The sequence below is a fragment of the Anomaloglossus baeobatrachus genome, chromosome 4 (assembly GCF_048569485.1).
Source record: "Anomaloglossus baeobatrachus isolate aAnoBae1 chromosome 4, aAnoBae1.hap1, whole genome shotgun sequence".
NCBI classification, from domain to species: Eukaryota; Metazoa; Chordata; class Amphibia; order Anura; family Aromobatidae; genus Anomaloglossus; species Anomaloglossus baeobatrachus.
Window position 1 is genome coordinate 110,636,950 of NC_134356.1, and position 17,653 is coordinate 110,654,602.

Below are 17,653 nucleotides of genomic sequence, written 5' to 3' on the forward strand. Positions count from 1 at the left end.
ACTTTTCTTAATTTAGAAAGTAGATTATAGCCTCTAGTATTTATTCTGACTTAATCTGTAATAATTTTCTACTTAGTTATATAGTCTTATGTTTTTGCGTATTGCGTTTACTTTTTAGAACCATTTATTTGTTTTCCATAGAGTTATGGTCTAAAGTTGAAATATTTACATTCACTACACGCATGCACTGGACTGGGCGAAATAGTGGAATATGGTGGTACAGTAGAGCCTCGCAGAAGTCTGAGACTCATATTAAACCCTTCACAACCGGCTGATTTTGCATTTTCCGTTTTTTTTCTCGCCATTCTTCTTTCGAGAGCCGTAACTTTTTTATTTTTCCGTCAATATAGCCATTGTAAGGGCTTGTTTTTTTTGCGGAATGAGTTGTACTTTTGAATTAAACTATTAGTTTTACCATATAGTGTACTAAAAAAGCCAAAAAAAGTCCGGAAAAATTGCAAAAAAGTGTGAATGAATTATTGTTCCTGAGATATTTTATTCACCGTGCTCACTATACACCATGTGCAGAATTATTAGGCAAGTTGTATTTTAGAGGATTTTTTTTTATTGATCAACAACTATGTTCTCAATCAATCCAAAAGACTCATAAATATCAAAGCTTAATATTTTGGGAAATTAGAGTGGTTTTTTTTTAGATTTGGCTATCTTAGGAGGATATATATTTGTGCAGGTAACTATTACTGTGCAGAATTATTAGGCAACTTAATAAAAACCAAATATATTCCCATCTCACTTGTTTGTTTTCACAAGGTAAACCAATATAACTACACAAAATTTAGAAAAAAACATTTCTGACATGCAAAAACATAAACCCAAAAGACCAATATAGTCACCTTTCTTTCTGATGGCACTCAACAGCCTACCATCCATAGATTCTGTCAGTTGCTTGATCTGTTTACGATCAACAATGCGTGCAGCAGCCACCACAGCCTCCCAGACACTGTTCCAAGAGGTGTACTGTTTTCCCTCCCTGTAGATCTCACATTTTATGAGGGACCACAAGTCTCTATGGGGTTCAGATCAGGTGAACAAGGGGGCCATGTCATTATTTTTTCATCTTTTAGACTTTTACTGGCCAGCCACGCTGTGGAGTAGTTGGATGCATGTGATGGAGCATTGTCCTGCATGAAAATCATGCTTTTCTTGAACGATATCAACTTCTTCCTGTACCACTGCTTGAAGAAGTTGTCTTCCAGAAACTGGCAGTAGGTCTGGGAGTTGAGCTTCACTCCATCCTCAACCCGACAAGTTCATCTTTGATGATACCAGCCCATACCAGTACCCCACCTCCACCTTGCTGGTGTCTGAGTTGGAGTGGAGCTCTCTGCCCTTTACTGATCCAGCCCCTGCCCATCCATCTGGCCCATCAAGAGTCACTCACATTTCATCAGTCCATAAAACCTTTGAAAAATCAGTCTTAAGATACTTCTTGGCTCAGTCTTGACGTTTTATCTTATGCTTTTTGGTTTTCAACCTTCCTTACCTTGGCCATGTCCCTGAGTATGACAAACCTTGTGCTTTTTGATACTCCAGTAACGTTGCAGCTCTGAAATATGGCCAATCTGGTGGCAAATGGCATCTTGGCAGCTTCACGCTTGATTTTCCTCATTTCATGGTCCGTTATTTTGCGCCTTTTTTTACAACATGCTTCTTGCGACCCTGTTAGCTATTTGCCATGAAACTCTTGATCGTTCAGTGATCACGCTTCAAAGGTTTTGCAATTTCAAGACTGCTGCATCCCTCTGCCAGACATCTCATAATTTTGGACTTTTCAAAGCCTGTCACATCAATCTTCTGACCCATTTTGCCAAAGGAAAGGAAGTGGCCATAGCACACCTTATATACAGTGCTGTCCAAAAGTATTGGTACCCCTGCAATTCTGTCAGATAATACTCAGTTTTTTCTTGAAAATGATTGCAATCACAAATTCTTTGGTATTATTATCTTCATTTAATTTGTCTTCAATAAAAAGAAAATAAAATTGTCATAAAGCCAAATTGGATATAATTCCACACCAAACATAGAAAAGGGGGTGGACAAAAGTATTGGCACTGTTTGAAAAATCATGTGATGCTTCTCTAATTTGTGTAATTAACAGCACCTGTAACTTACCTGTGGCACTTATCAGGTGTTGGCAATAATTAAATCACACTTGCAGCCAGTTGACATGGATTAAAGTTGACTCAACCTCTGTCCTGTGTCCTTGTGTGTACCACATTGAGCATGGAGAAAAGAAAGAAGACCAAAGAACTGTCTGAGGACTTGAGAATCCAAATTGTGAGGAAGCATGAGCAATCTCAAGGCTACAAGTCCATCTCCAAAAACCTGAAAGTTCCTGTGTCTACGGTGCACAGTGTCATCAAGAAGTTTAAAGCCTATGGCAGTGTGACTAACCTCCCTAGATGTAGAAGGAAAAGAAAAATTGACGAGAGATTTCAACGCAAGATTGTGCGGGTGGTGGATAAAGAACCTCGACTAACATCCAAACAAGTTCAAGCTTCCCTGCAGTCCGAGGGTACAACAGTGTCAACCTGTACTATCCGTCCGCGTCTGAATGAAAAGGGACTGTATGGTAGGATACCCAGGAAGACCCTACTTATTACCCCAAGACATGAAAAAGCCAGGCTGGATTTTGTCAAAACTTACATGAGAAAGCCTAAAACGTCTGAGAAGAATGTTCTCTGGTCAGATGAGACAAAAGTTGAGCTTTTTGGGAAAAGCCATCAACATAGAGTTTACAGGAAAAAAAAAGAGGCATTCAAAGAAAAGAACACGGTCCCTACAGTCAAACATGGCGGAGGTTCCCTGATGTTTTGGGGTTGCTTTGCTGCCTCTGGCACTGGACTGCTTGACCGTATGCATGGCATTATGAAGTCTGAAGACTACCAACAAATTTTGCAGCATAATGTAGGGCCCAGTGTGAGAAAGCTGGGTCTCCCTCAGAGGTCATGGGTCTTCCAGCAGGACAATGACCCAAGCACACTTCAACAAACACTAGAAAATGGTTTGAGGGAAAGCACTGGAGACTACTAAAGTGGCCAGCAATGAGTCCAGACCTGAATCCCATAGAACACCTGTGGAGAGATCTCAAAATGGAAGTTTGGAGAAGGCACCCTTCAAATCTCAGGGACCTGGAGCAGTTTTCCAAAGAAGAATGGTCTAAAATTCCAGGAGAGCATTGTAAGAAACTCATTGATGGTTACCGGAAGCAGTTGTTCACAGTAATTTTGGCTAAAGGTTGTGCAACCAAGTATTAGGGGTACTTTGCACACTACGACATCGCAGCTGCGATGTCGGTGGGGTCAAATCAAAAGTGACGCACATCCAGCATCGCTGTTGACATCGTAGTATGTAAATCCTTTTAGCTACGATTAACGAGCGCAAAAGCATCGTAATCGTATGATCGGTTTAGTGTCCGACATTTCCATAATATGGCTGCAGCGACAGGTGTGATGTTGTTCCTCGTTCTTGCAGCAGCACACATCGCTGTGTATAACGCCGCAGGATCAAGGAACATCTCCTTACCTGCGTCCCGCCTGCAATGCGGAAGGAAGGAGGTGGGCGGGATGTTTACGTTTGCCTAATAATTCTGCACACAGTGTATGGTAAAACTGATATTTTGGTGTGGTGCCTCAGGTTGTTGCGAGTTCATAGACACAAAACATGTATAGGTTTACTTATATCTGCGAAGTTAAAAAAGAATCAGAATGACCCATAGCGTTCTCATTTTTCAGGATCTGGGGCTCATTGACAGCTTATTTTTTTGCATCTCGAGCTGACGTTTTTAATGGTAACATTTTTTGCGCAGATGCTACATTTTGATCGCCTGTTATTTATTTACTGTTATCATTTTGTGCAAAATTTGCCGGGACCAAAAAACGTAATTTTGTCATTTGGAATCTGTGAACACGATATATGCTTATGGCTAGTTTCACACTTGCGTTGTTTTCCTTCAGTCGCAATCCGCCGTTTTGGAAAACAGCAGAATCCGTTGCTTCCCATAGACTTGTATGGATGACGGATTGCGACTGATGGGCCTGCGTTGCTCCCGTTGCCTGACGGTGTGTTGCTTCCGCTGGGCGGAAGGAACGCAGCATGTAACGTTTTTTGAGCGGCGGAATCCTTTATTTTTTTCACTGTGCATGCTCATCTTTTTTTTTTTTTTTTAACTGTCTCTCGGTGGCCGAACGATCAGCTGATCGCCCAGGAGCCGGCTTTTGAGAGCGCTCAGCTGATCGCCTGGCAGCCGGCTTTTGAGAGCGATCAGCTAATCGCCCGGCAGCTGGGTGATTAGCTGATCGTTCACAATAGTCTGCCGCCGGAAAAAGTGTAAAAAAAAAAAAAAAAAAAGCAGGTTCCGTTGTTTTGTACGATCCAATGCATCCGTTGTACCACTAGATGCAACACATCCGTTGCATCCGTCACACAATGCAATGCAACGGATGCCGTTCAGCGCAAGTGTGAAACTAGCCTATCTCCTCTCTCACACAGCTCTCAGCTGGGTGAAACAAGAAGTGACTCATGTGAGCTACAGGAGTCATCACATGACCCTGTGCTACCAAGACAATTATTAGATTCCACGTGATCATGTCACGTGATTTCCAGTGTCAGGCGGTGAATAAACTTTGACTGCAATAACATTTTGACAGCACCATTTAAGGAGTTAACAGGTAGATAGCAGATCTGCTCTTGCCTGCTAGACACACATGTCAGCTGTACAAATCAGCTGACATGTGCGCGGATCCCCCGGCTGCCCATGGCAGCCGGGTGGGATTAACACTATGACTGCTGGGACCTAATTTTACTACCCACCATCTCCGTTAAGTCTCTGTACATCGTAGTGGTGTAATAAAGCTGTAGTACGCTCATGTGCAAAAGTCTTAATCACATCATCATTCTCCTAACACAGTGAAGTTACTTGTGCGGTGTATCATCTAATATTATTAACAGCTAAAAATATAATCCATGGACAATTTTTTTAAGTTTGTTATCTCAATCATTTGGGAACATTTAAAATCTAAATTAATTCTAAAAAAATGTGACTTTCACTACTTGCACAATTTTACAAGTGATATGTTCATGTTTGTTGTAGAAACATTCCAACGAAGATAAATCTCCCAAAGACGTAAGCTTATTGAAAAATTAACCATTGTATTGCAAAATGTATTGTATATGGCAAAATCATCCGATACTCTAGATAGCAAAATTGTAAAACAAAGGCACTGTTGGTTTCCAAGCCTGGGAGGGTGATGCTTGACACAGGGATTCCAGAAGTGACTAGGTCAGCAGTAGGCATAACATCGCATCACTTTAGCCTGGGTGGGTTTGGCTTACAACTCATCACAACACAGTGCTCTCTGCAGAACAGTGTAAGTCACAAAGTGCCTCTAAAATAGGCCATACACACAGTACCATCCAAGTCACTGTTGCTAGCGGCCTGGAAATACATTGTAGTGCAATAACTAATAAATAAACTAATAAATAATAGCGATGAGTGAGCACTACCATGCTCAGGTGCTTGGTATTCATTAAGAGCAGTTGAATGCTCGAATGAGCACAACTCAAGTACCCAAGTATAATGAAAGTCAATGAGGGACTCGATCATTTTACATTAGATTTCCTGGAAAAATGCTCAAGACCCCCATTGTCGTCCATTATACTAACGTTCTTGAGTTGTGCCCATTCGAGCATTCAACTGCTCGTTCTGTCTACCGAGCGCCCGAGCATGGTAGTGCTCGCTCATCACTAGTAAAAAATTAAAGTCAAAACATTTAGATTATCTGTTCTTATAATCATCTTCTTAACTAGATAACCCATGACTATTTGCCTATTATATGAGCCACGATTTGGGCAACATGAATCAGATGAAAGGTTCCCTTTAACACATAGTCTAATCTAAAATTGTATTTGTTACAATTTTTTTTCACAATAGTTGTTTTAATTATTGCTGGAATATCTAAAATATAATAATAATTATTATTTTTTTAAAAATCTGTTTTCTGCTACTTTCACACATTTATACGTGTAATTTACATATTCTGTTGTAGAAAATTTCCAAAGATGACCCTCCCAAAGAGGTTAGTTTCTTCAACAGCCTCACAGAAGGCTATGACAATGTATTAAGTCTCTGTATACTATAAAGGATCAACAAAGCTGTAAATGCAAATGCACTTTGGTTGCCAATTTTAGAATTGCCAGGGTGATGCTTGATACAGGGATTCAAGAAGTGATAAGGTCATCAGTGGGCATAACAAAGTATTCGTTTAGCCAGGGTAGCTCTGGCATAAAGCAAACATGTATCACAATACACTGCCCCCTGCATAAAACAAATTGCCCATTAAAAAGTGTCAGCTGCTCAGTACCATCTAATTTATTAAGTTATTAACTCACCAAAATTACTTTTATGATGCAATTAGGGATGAGTGAACCCGAACTGTAAAGTTCGAGGTCCATACGAGACACCTGATGTCTGGTGCTCAAACTCCAACACAGACTTCTCACTGGAGTCCATGGTCAAGTTTGGAGTTGAAAGCTGTTCGTAGGCTGAACAAAGTTTGTTGAAAGGCTGAAGAGCAATCAATCATCAAGATTTATGGCTGTCGGCGCTTCCCTGCAGCCATCACAGCCATGTGATTGGCTAGCTGCATCCCATCTTCGGGTATATATAGGACCCAGTGATGCAATACATGGTACTCACTGTCCTGTGGAAGGACTATTATTATTATCAGGCTGTGAAGGTCTATGGCTATTTGTCCCTTCCCAGCATAAAAATAGCAGCCCACAGCCGCCCCAGTTGTGATACATAATTAATAATAATAATTTTATTCATTTATATAGGGCTATTAATTCCACAGCACTTTACACACATTACAACACTGTCCCCATTGGGGCTCACAATCTAGAGTCTCTATCTGTATGTCTTTGGAGTGTGGGAGAAAACCGGAGGAAACCCACGCAAACACGGGGAGAGCATACAAACTCCTTGCGGATGGTGTCTTTGGTGGGATTTGAACCCAGGACCCCAGCGCTGCAAGGCTGCAGTGCTAACCACTGAGCCACTGTGCCGCCATCCATTAGATGTGGTAATGCTGATGCTTTGCACCAGTTCTTCCCGATTTGCCCTGTTGAGATTGCAGTTTGAGTAATATTTTTTGAGTTGATGTCAGCTGTGCCCCATTTTTTGGTGGTATAGATAAAAAAATTGGTCTGCACTTAGACAAGTGGGTGGTGGTGCAAGTGAAAAATGGGTCCAATCCAAGATAATAAATAAATTCACTGCACTCATTGGTTGTGATGCAAGAAAAATTTCAAATTTATTGAGGCGACTGTGAAGTCATTCGACGTTTCGACCCTGCCTGGGTCTTAGTCAAGAGTTGCTTAAAGATGGGTGCCTGGGATATGGAAATTTGAGTGGATTAATAGCATTGGTAGAGAATACCTTGAAAATAAAGGTACTGGGTTTATCCAGCGCAGCAGCACTGTGGCTGGTGATATGGTGTATCCACCATTTTTTGGTGAACAGTGTAAAAAATAGTAATAAAGCCAATTCTACTGCTGTTAATATGTTTATTCTGCCTTCAATAAGATTGCAGTAAGGCGCAGCACTCATTTATCTAGTGCTTGTCGCTGAGTGCTTACACCAGGGTTTATGTGTTTATCTCTGAAAAACATGATTCAGACAAAACCAATGAAAGTTCACTGTATTGAGGCAGAGGGAGTCAGTTTAACCTCCCGTCTAGCCTGTGATTTGGTGGTGTCCATCTTTTTAAGCGTCTTTTTAGGCATGCACAAAAGTGTGGTCAGCAACAATTTTAACCACCTTTGAAAAGATGAATACTGATGAACAGAGGCCAAAGAGAGTCCATAGTAACTCTACTGCTTCATTAGTGAATGGATCCATCTGGCATTTCACTTTGATCATGTACTTCGGAGATGTAGACTGAACTCCTTATTTAAATGTTATGCATAGAGCACAGATTAAATGTTAACTGATCCAACAAGTTCTGTACCCCAATTGCCACCAAAGTAATTCAGCTCAACCCACAAAACATGAGTCCCCACTGAGGTCTATCATCTGTTAACAGAAATATACTAAATTTACAGTCTGTGTGTCTCCAGAACCTATGGGCACTAGAACATACTGGGTATTATAAAATACTTGGCACTATAATGACAGATTTACCATTTTCTCAGAAATATAATAATAATAATCTTTATTTTTGTATAGCTTCAATATATTTTACAGAGCTTTACATAAATCAGCAACATTTTTCCCATTAGAGCTCACAATCTAAATTCCATATCAGTATGTCTTTTGGAGAGCCATCCATTGCTATTTGCTTCTGGAAAAAAACTACTTAACCATTTGATAGTGCTAAGGGAATAATCCTATAAATACATTAAAGGGAACCTGTCACCACTTTTTGGCGTATAAGCTGCGGCCACCACCACCTGGCTCTTATATACAGCATTCTAACATGCTGTATATAAGAGTCCAGGCCGCTGTGAGAACATAAAAAACACTTTATAATTCTTACCTAACGGTTGCTCGGTTGGCCAGATGGGCGTCTCCGTTGTCCTGTGCAGGCGCCGCCTCTTTCGGCCATCTTCGTCCTCCTTCTGACTCCTGTGTGCATGACGCATCCTACGTCATACACACTCGCCGATCCTGCGGAGGTGCACTACAATACTTTGATCTGCCCTGCTCAGGGCAGATCAAAGTGCGCCTGCTCAGGACCTGAATGCTGGCAAGTGTGTTTGACGTCAGACGCATCATGCACCGCGGCTAGAGAAGAAGGAGGACAAAGATGGCCAAAAGAGGCAGCATCGGCACCGGAGAATGGAGACACCCATCTGGCCAGTGGTGGTGGCCGCAGCTTATACACCAAAAAAGTGTTGACAGGTTCCCTTTAAACACATTCCCATAAAAATACAATTTTATTAGATAATATTATTTTAAAAAAAGCAGGAATAAACCTGACAATAAACACACCAAAATGAATAGACAAACAAATATATACACACACTACATGACCATAGGTACAGAAAATGAAAGGGTTAGTTGTCACAAATAATAGGATAAAAAAGGCAAATGAAGCCACAGAGAGGCAGTGTAAATGCAACCCCGTACTCTCCGACTCCATGCTCCCTCACACACACCCAAATATACAGGGTAAATAAAAAGGTGGGGAGGGGAAAAGGAGGAATTGCACCAGGGAATGAGACTTTAGAAATCAAGCCAAAGACCTCTTTGATTCCTGGCTAGGGGTTATCCTAAATGGGTTCTGTATGAATCTCTTGGACTTGCTAGAAGTAGAAATAGACAATCCTTATTGGCCCCAAGACAGAGAGAATTGGAGCAGGGTGTCATGCATATTATTGGCACAGTTGACTCACAATCAGGAGCGAGTTTACAACATTATTAAAAAGCATTGGGGGATTCTGAGAGCGGATCGGGACCTTTTTGAGTTTATCCCAGATAAACCTAGCATCATGCATAGACATATCAAAGCTGTGGTTATCCCGGTTGCTTGTGTACCTTTTCTATCACACTTTTTCCTTCCACTCAACTCTCCATTAATATGCTAGGACACAGCACTATGTGAACAGCCAGATTCTTTAGCAATGACCTTTGTGGCTTACCCTCCTTGTGGAGTGTGTCAACGACTGCCTTCTGGACATCTGTCAAGTTAACAGTCTTCCCCATGATTGTTTAGCCTACTGAACCAGACTAAGGGACCATTTTAAATGCTTGGGAAGCTTTTGCAGGTGTTTTGTGGTAATTATTCTAATTTTCTGAGATAATGACTTTTGAGTTTTCATTGGCTGTAAGCCATAATCATCAACAGAAACAAACACTTGAAATAGATAATTCTGTTTGTAATGGCTCTAACGTTTTGATGATATTCTAATTTATTGAGATGCACCTGTACCTAAAACTACTGCCAGTAATGTATCATCATCATCTTCAAACACTTCCCCTGCTTCTCAATCATAAAGATATTGTCCAGCTAAATAGAGGTTTTTCACACTTCATTTGGAGGGGGAAACGCCCTCGTATAGGGCTTAAGAAGCTGATGGCATCTAAGGTTCATGGAGGTCTCAGTTTACTGAACATTCGGGGTTACAATATAGCCTGTTTGACTAGATATATATTGGATTGGATTAAAGGCTCTAGGCATTATTCAGCGTTGGAGCTTGAGAGAGACTATGCACAACCTTGGGATCTGGTGGCATTACTTCATACTAGGCAGGCTAATCTCCCAGTGAATATCAAGCACTCTTCCTTATTTAAAGACACGATTGCAGCATGGAAGGCATTGAGGAAAAATTACAAACTTCCCCATAAAATATCCAAATACTTGCCTATATGGGGGAATCCGGAGTTTGTGCAGGGGACAAGCAATAAGCTGTTTGAAGAGTGGAAGGTGAGGGGTATAAGGACTGTTGCTCATCTCTTGCACACCTCAGAGCCTAGATGGTTGAGTAGAGACGAAATTATAGCGCAGTATGGCTTGGGGCCTAACCAACTAGTGCAATATGACCAAGTGAAATATAGTATTATGACTCAGTTGCATGATGTGACCCAGGAGGTAGTATTTAACTCTTTTGATTGTCTGGTAAAGAACTCAATAACTTCATCATCTATCTCTTTTCTTTATGGAGCCATGCGTGATCTATTAATAGGACAGCACCTGGAAGTGTTTTTTAAATCTTGGGAAAAACAATTTGAGGACCCGTCTATGGGGGTAAAAATTAGGGGAGGGTGGAATGCTCTTCGTAAATCAATTTTAAATGAGCATTGGCGAGAAACCCAATTTAGAATTATGCACAAGGCAATTTATGGTTTTAATCTCCCTCCATCAGCATCAAAGCCAGACAGGCTTACATTTTGCCCTAAATGTAAGAGTAGTGGAACTGATCTCCTTCACGGGTTGTGGTCCTGCCCTCATTTGAGTCCATTATGGTCACAGATCAAAAGTTGTATACAAAAGGTGTGGGGTCTTGAAGTTTGGCTCTCACCTGGGTTCGCTATTTTTCACCATTGTGAGGAGGGGAACGATACTAAAGGGAAGATGACTAACCCACCCAGACTTATACATGTGATACTTCTGGCAGCCAAGAGAGCGATACTAAAAAATTGGTTGGAGTCTAGGCTTCCTATGATTGAAGAGATCTTGGGTCAGCTCATGCATCTTCTTGAAATAGAAGGATTGGATGCAGAAAGGAGGGCGGATAGAATACGACAGCACTTTAACAAATGGAAGAAATTCATACTGGCCTATTGTACTCGGTAGGAGATAGTCAGGATTATGTCACCTTTCAAAGACACAGTCTGGTATCATACTGAAAAATTGAAGGATACATTGGATGGCTTGGAGGTGGGGGAGGAAAGGCCAAAAGGTGACTAAAAGAAGAGGGGGAAATAACCGATTTGAGTGGGACTTCTTTATTGTATGTCATTACTATGTTCACAAGGGTTCAATGGGGGGAATGATAAGAATGTTGGGTTAAGGGGTCGCTGCTTTCCTTTGCTTTATCTTGCCATGTTACGGTTATTGATTTTAAAAACTGGTATGGAATTTGGGATGATCAAACATGACAATGTAATGTTTTTGAATTGAATTTACAATGCTGAATTCGCTTATGCCAGTGTTATGTTATTGAAAAATTTGAATAAAAATATAGTTAAAAAAAATAAAAAAAACTACTGCCAGACAGTGCCCTCAAATTGCAAGTAACTACGTGGCACCAAATAAAGGCCAGACACACAGTACCATTATGAGAGGAAACATTATTTTCATGTTACTTTTTTGACTTTGTAATCGTGTTGGCAATTTTGTTATATTTGGGTATAAATGAAGACACTGAATATAGAAAAGGTATATAAGCCTGAGTTATATTTTAATGCTGCACCATAACATACATGACCTATATCGGTATATAACTTACGTAGTTGACCTATAGAAAATTCAAATATGTCCTGATGGCAGTGCTTGATGTAAGCAGAACACCACAACTTAGTACATTGTTCAGTGGCTGTTACCAAGTACTGCAGTCTATCTCTATTCAATATCATGTATTGATCTCTATGACCAGTGCAGGACAGGAAGAGTAAAGCCCTTATTAGAAGTGGAAAAATCACAAGAAAAAAACGCAATATCATTCAAAACAGAGCAATATTCAGTGTGTAATAGCTCATCACAATCACAATATTGTTAGATTCTTGACATTAGATTTTTCAACTTGCTTAAAAATGATCCCTTGACGACATAAAATTTCACTGTGTAATAAGTCGTTACCACCTCATCACCACATCGCACTAGACGATAACCCACATAAACAGCAGCCTCAAGTGCTAAAATCTTGGTCTGATCTTAAGGTGTAATACAAGCATTTTTCAATGACTAGCAACTTTCCATCGAACGCAACAGTTATCTCTCGAGCCAACATTTACTTGTGTACTAATTAGATTATACACACGATAACTACGCAATAACTATTCGCTTGTTGCTGTCTTTAAGAAATGTTCCTGTCGAATAGGGCCTTAACTGAGCAAAATCAGCCAACTGGGTTTTGCAGGGATATCAGAATCATTTACTGAGTGCTTTATGGAGCTTAGGGAGCTTAAAAGTTATTTATGGTCCATATAAAAATCATAAACCGCTACAAAGCTGTGATAAATAATTTTGCATTTGTGCATACAAGCTTCAAGTTAAATCAATGCAACTTAAGATGTAATTAACCCCTTAATTCTAGTAAATCCCAGAATGTAGTACCATATATATTCGAGTAGAAGCCGAGTTTTTCAGTCATTTTTTTTTTATGAAAACGCCCCCTCTAAGCTTATACTCACTTAGTGAGGGTCCAACAAAACATTATTCTCACCCATCCTCCATGCCCTCGGTGTCCTCTTACCTGCTTCTTGACAACCGCAGGCACTTAGACCCCTCTGATTGCGGCCAGTGCAGGGGAAGCCGCTGTTGTCATAAGCACTTTACTTCACTTGAATGATTTGCAGCACTGAAGTAAATCGCTTACCTTACAGCAGTGGCGGCACCTGCACTGCATGCAGTCATCAAGGGGTCTTAGTGCCTATGCAGTCATCAAGGGGTCTAAGTGCCTGTGGTCTGCAAGAAGCAGGTAAGAGGATATCGAGGGAACTTAGGATAGGTGAGAATGTTTTTTGTGTGTATGTGAACAACGGCAAAAAAGGGGAAAAGAATGGGACCAGGATGAGGCCATTACTAAAGGATGGGTCACAATATTAGAGGGCTCATTACTACAGGAGACAATATGGACACATTATTACAAGGGACAATATGGGCACATTTCTACAGGAGACAATATGGGCTGATTATTACAGGGAACAATATGGGCGCATTACTGCAGGGCAATATTGGCACATTACTACAGGGAACAGTATGGGCACATTACTTCATGGCACAGTATGGGCACATTACTATAGGGGACAGTATGAGCACATTACTACAGGGGAAAATATGAGCACATTACAACGGGTGACAATATGGGTACATTACCACAGGAGACAAAGGTGGGCACATTAGTACAAGGGGGGACAAAGATGAGCACATTACATTTATTGATATTTTTATTTTTGAAATTTACCAGTAGCTGCAGCATTTTCCACCCGAGGCCTATACTCGAGTCAAAAAGTCTTCCCAGTTTTTTGTGGTAAAAGTAGGTCCCTCGGCTTATACTTGGTTAGGCTTGTACTCGAGTATATACGGTAATTAACAAACACCTTTATTCACGTATTTATAACTAAAGTGTAATTTATTGTTTTAATATAGGACAAATCAAAAGACAAAAAATCTTCTAATGAGGTTGGTATATAAAAAAGTATGAAATATTACATATTGATTGCCCTATAACCTCCATATAAATTAAGCACAGTGGTCCCTCAATTCACATGGTCAGGTTTCAATACTTTTGCTATACATTGGTCTTTCCTGGGTATTAAGAAAAACAAAATGCAATATCACCAATCTAAAGGCTACTTTACACACTGCGATATCGGTCCCGATATCGCTAGTGTGGGTACCCGCCCCCATCTGTTGCACGACACGGGCATATTGCTGCCCGTGCCGCACAACATCGCCCATGCCGTCACACATACTTACCTGTCCGGCGACGTCGCTGTGACCGGCGAACCGCCTCCTTTCTAAGGCTATGTGCGCACTAGAGCAAAATACCCGCGGATTTACCCGCGGATTTGCCGCGGAAATTTCTTGAGAAATGTCTGCAATCTTTGTGCAGACATTTCCCATGAAATTCTATGAGAAAAAAAAAAAGCTGTGCGCACTGGTGCGGATTTTTCTCAAGAAAGTTTCTTGAGAAAAGTTTCTCGAGAAAGTTTCTTGAGAAAATGAACATGTCCATTAAATCCGCAGGTATCCCGCGGATTTCTGCAGTACAGACTGCAAAAATCCGCAGGGAACCACCCGCGGGAAAATCGCGGCAAAATCGCGGCAAATCCGCGGCTAATCCGCGGCAAATCCGCATGCGGTTTTGCCGCGGATTTTTTCCGGAGGTCAGCAAATCTTTCACTCCCAGAAGTTTCTCGAGAAGATTTTCTCGAGAAACTTCACATCTCTAGTGCGCACATAGCCTAAGGGGGCGGTCCGTGCGGCGTCACAGCGACGTCACTGAAACGTCACTGAACCGCCGCCCAATAGCAGCGGAGGGGCGGAGATGAGCGGGACATAACATCCCGCCCACCTCCTTCCTTCTGCATAGTGGCCGGGAGGCAGGTAGGGGGAGCTTCCTCGTTCCTGCGGCGTCACACGCAGCGATGTGTGCTGCCGCAGGAACGAGGAACAACCTCGTTACTGCTGCAGTAACGAGATTTGAGAATGGACCCCCGTGTCGCCGATTAGCGATTTTGCACGTTTTTGCAATGATGCAAAATCGCTTATCGGTGTCACACGCAACGGCATCGCTAATGCGGCCGGATGTGCGTCACGAATTCCGTGACCCCAACGACTCCGCATTAGCGATGTCGTAGCATGTAAAGCCCGCTTAAGGCACAGGTAATTGGCTGACAGATCTGTCCAGTCCTCATAGTCTTTCACTGGCCCCTTTATCAAAGAAATGAATGCACTGATTTCTAGTTTATCAGCACCTCCATTCTATTTTCTCATATACTGTGGACTGTACAGGACCCAGATGAAGCTCCTTTCCCCAAGGTTGAAAGCAGTTTACCACCTCTAGTACCTATTCCTAAAATAACCTCTGTTAGTTTTCTCCTTATTTATCTTTAGTTTTTGTTGTCTCACTTTGGGTTAACTGTTCTTAGAACCATTTCTTAGTTTTCCATAGAGTTATGGTCTAAAACTGAAACTTTTGCATTCACTAAACTCACATTGGACTGGGCTGATCTTTAGTATTACCTCATCTGTTACTTGTTTAAATGATTAGTGACCTGATATTTTAAAGAAAAGCTTGTGTTTTGCTCTTATTGGAATTTAACAAAAAACTCTCCATATCTGCAAGTAGAAAACACGGGAGTATAATTGAACAGTAAAGCCTCACGGAAGTCTATAAGACTGTAAAGGGGAAAAAAGTGCAATAGGGTCTTACCCGGTATGAGGGTGGACAGACAAGACAAAGAAGCACTCACCTGGTGAGGTTTTGCCAGTCACAACCCCTTATGATAGCTTGTGAGTGCCCGGTGGTTTAGCTGCAGCCCCGGGAGAGGAATTTTGTATCACACAGGTAGAAGAGAAGATCGGGTTTATGCCACGCTAAAAACCACTGATGCGTGTAACGCGTAGGAACTGTCCAATAAAAAGGAAATCTTTTAATTTACACGCATCACTGGTTTTTAGCGCGGCATAAACCCGGTCTTCTCTTCTACCTGTGTGATACGAAGTCTATAAGAATCATATTAAGTCTCTGTACACCGTAGATGTGTACTAAAGCTGTAGTAGGCTTGTGTGCAAAAGTCTTAATCTCTTCATGACTCTCCTAACACCGTGAAGTTACTTTTCAGTTCTATCATCTAATTTTATTAACAGCTTAAAATATAATCCATGGACAATTTTTTTTCAATTCGTTATCTCAGTCATTTTAGGACCATTTAACATAAAAATTATTGATTTCCCTTCTTGAACAATTTTACAAGTGTAATGTCCTTATTTTGTTGTAGAAAAAATCCAATGAAGATAAATCTCCCAAAGAGGTAAGTTTATATTAAAAATTAATTATTGTATTTGAAGGTTCATTGCCTATAGCAAATACGTCTGATACTCTAAATGGTAAATTGAAGGTTGGTGTAACATTTAGAATATCTGTTCTTATAATCATCTTCTGAACTCAACAACCCATGTCTATATCCCTATTATTTGCACTTTCTATCAACCAGGATCTGGGCAGCATAAATCAGATAAAATGCTCCCCTCGGCTTATACTCAAGAGAGGGTCCAACAAAAAAATTATTCTCACCTGTCCTCCGTTCCCGTAGTGTCCTCTTACCTGCTTCTTGCCAATCGCAGGCACTTAGACCCCTCAATGATTGCGGCCGATGCAGGGGCAGCCATTTTTGTCATCAGCACTTTACTTCACTTGAATGATTTGTGGCTCTGCACAGCATTCAAGTGAAGTAAAGCGCCTATAGCAGCAGCAGCCCATGCACCAGACACAATCATTGAGGGGTCCAAGTGCCTTTGGTCCAGAAGAAGTAGGAAAGAAGACACTGCGGGAACAAAGGACAGGTGGAAATAATTTTCTGTGTATGTATGTATGTGAACAATGGCATAATAATGGACAAGAATGGGACTGGAATGAGAACATTACTAAAGGATGGAGCACATTATTAAAGGGATCATTACTGCAGGAGATAATATGGATACATTACTATAAGGAACAATATGGGCACATTACTACAGGGGTCAATATTGGGGAATTACTGCATCGCACAATATGGACACAGCAATTCTCAAAATTAGAGCCATATACATAGAGGCTGGCCTGGCCTTGGTACAGCTAAGCCATCACCAGCACTTACTCGCATATGCATCAACACATGAGGAACCAGAATATTAGTGCAAACAAATTACAATTTTATTAGAAAAAATCACAAACAGTGTTAAAAAATGTTAAAAACAGCTACTTAGAGACATGGGGGATGTCATATACAGTCATATGAAAAAGTTTGGGCACCCCTAGTAATGTTAACCTTTTTTCTTTATAACAATTTCGGTTTTTGCAACAGCTATTATAGTTCCATATATCTAATAATTGATGGACTCAGTAATATTTCTGGATTGAAATGAGGTTTATTGTACTAACAGAAAATGTGCAATCCGCATTTAAAAGAAATTTGACCGGTGCAAAAGTATGGGCACCTCAACATAAAAGTGACATTAATTTTTTGTAGATCCTCCTTTTGCAAAAATAACAGCCTCTAGTCACTTCCTGTAGCTTTTAGTGAGTTCCTGGATCCTGGATGAAGGTATATTTGACCATTCCTGTTTACAAAACAATTCCAGTTTAGTTAAGTTTGATGGTCGCCGAGCATGGACAGCACGCTTCAAATCATCCCACAGATGTTCAATGATATTCAGGTCTGGGGACTGGGATGGCCATTCCAGAACATTGTAATTGTTCC

The 17,653-nt window shown here is 40.9% G+C and overlaps 1 protein-coding gene across 1 annotated transcript in view; it reads left to right on the forward strand.

Annotated features, from left to right (window-relative positions):
* LOC142302326 (uncharacterized) overlaps positions 1-17,653 on the forward strand; it is a 306,787-nt gene that overhangs the window by 227,301 nt on the left and 61,833 nt on the right. Inside the window, exons 19-22 of the mRNA XM_075343388.1 lie at positions 5,114-5,146; positions 6,069-6,098; positions 13,836-13,868; positions 16,193-16,225. Coding sequence (XP_075199503.1) covers positions 5,114-5,146; positions 6,069-6,098; positions 13,836-13,868; positions 16,193-16,225 — 129 coding nt within the window. The remainder of the gene's footprint in view (positions 1-5,113; positions 5,147-6,068; positions 6,099-13,835; positions 13,869-16,192; positions 16,226-17,653) is intronic.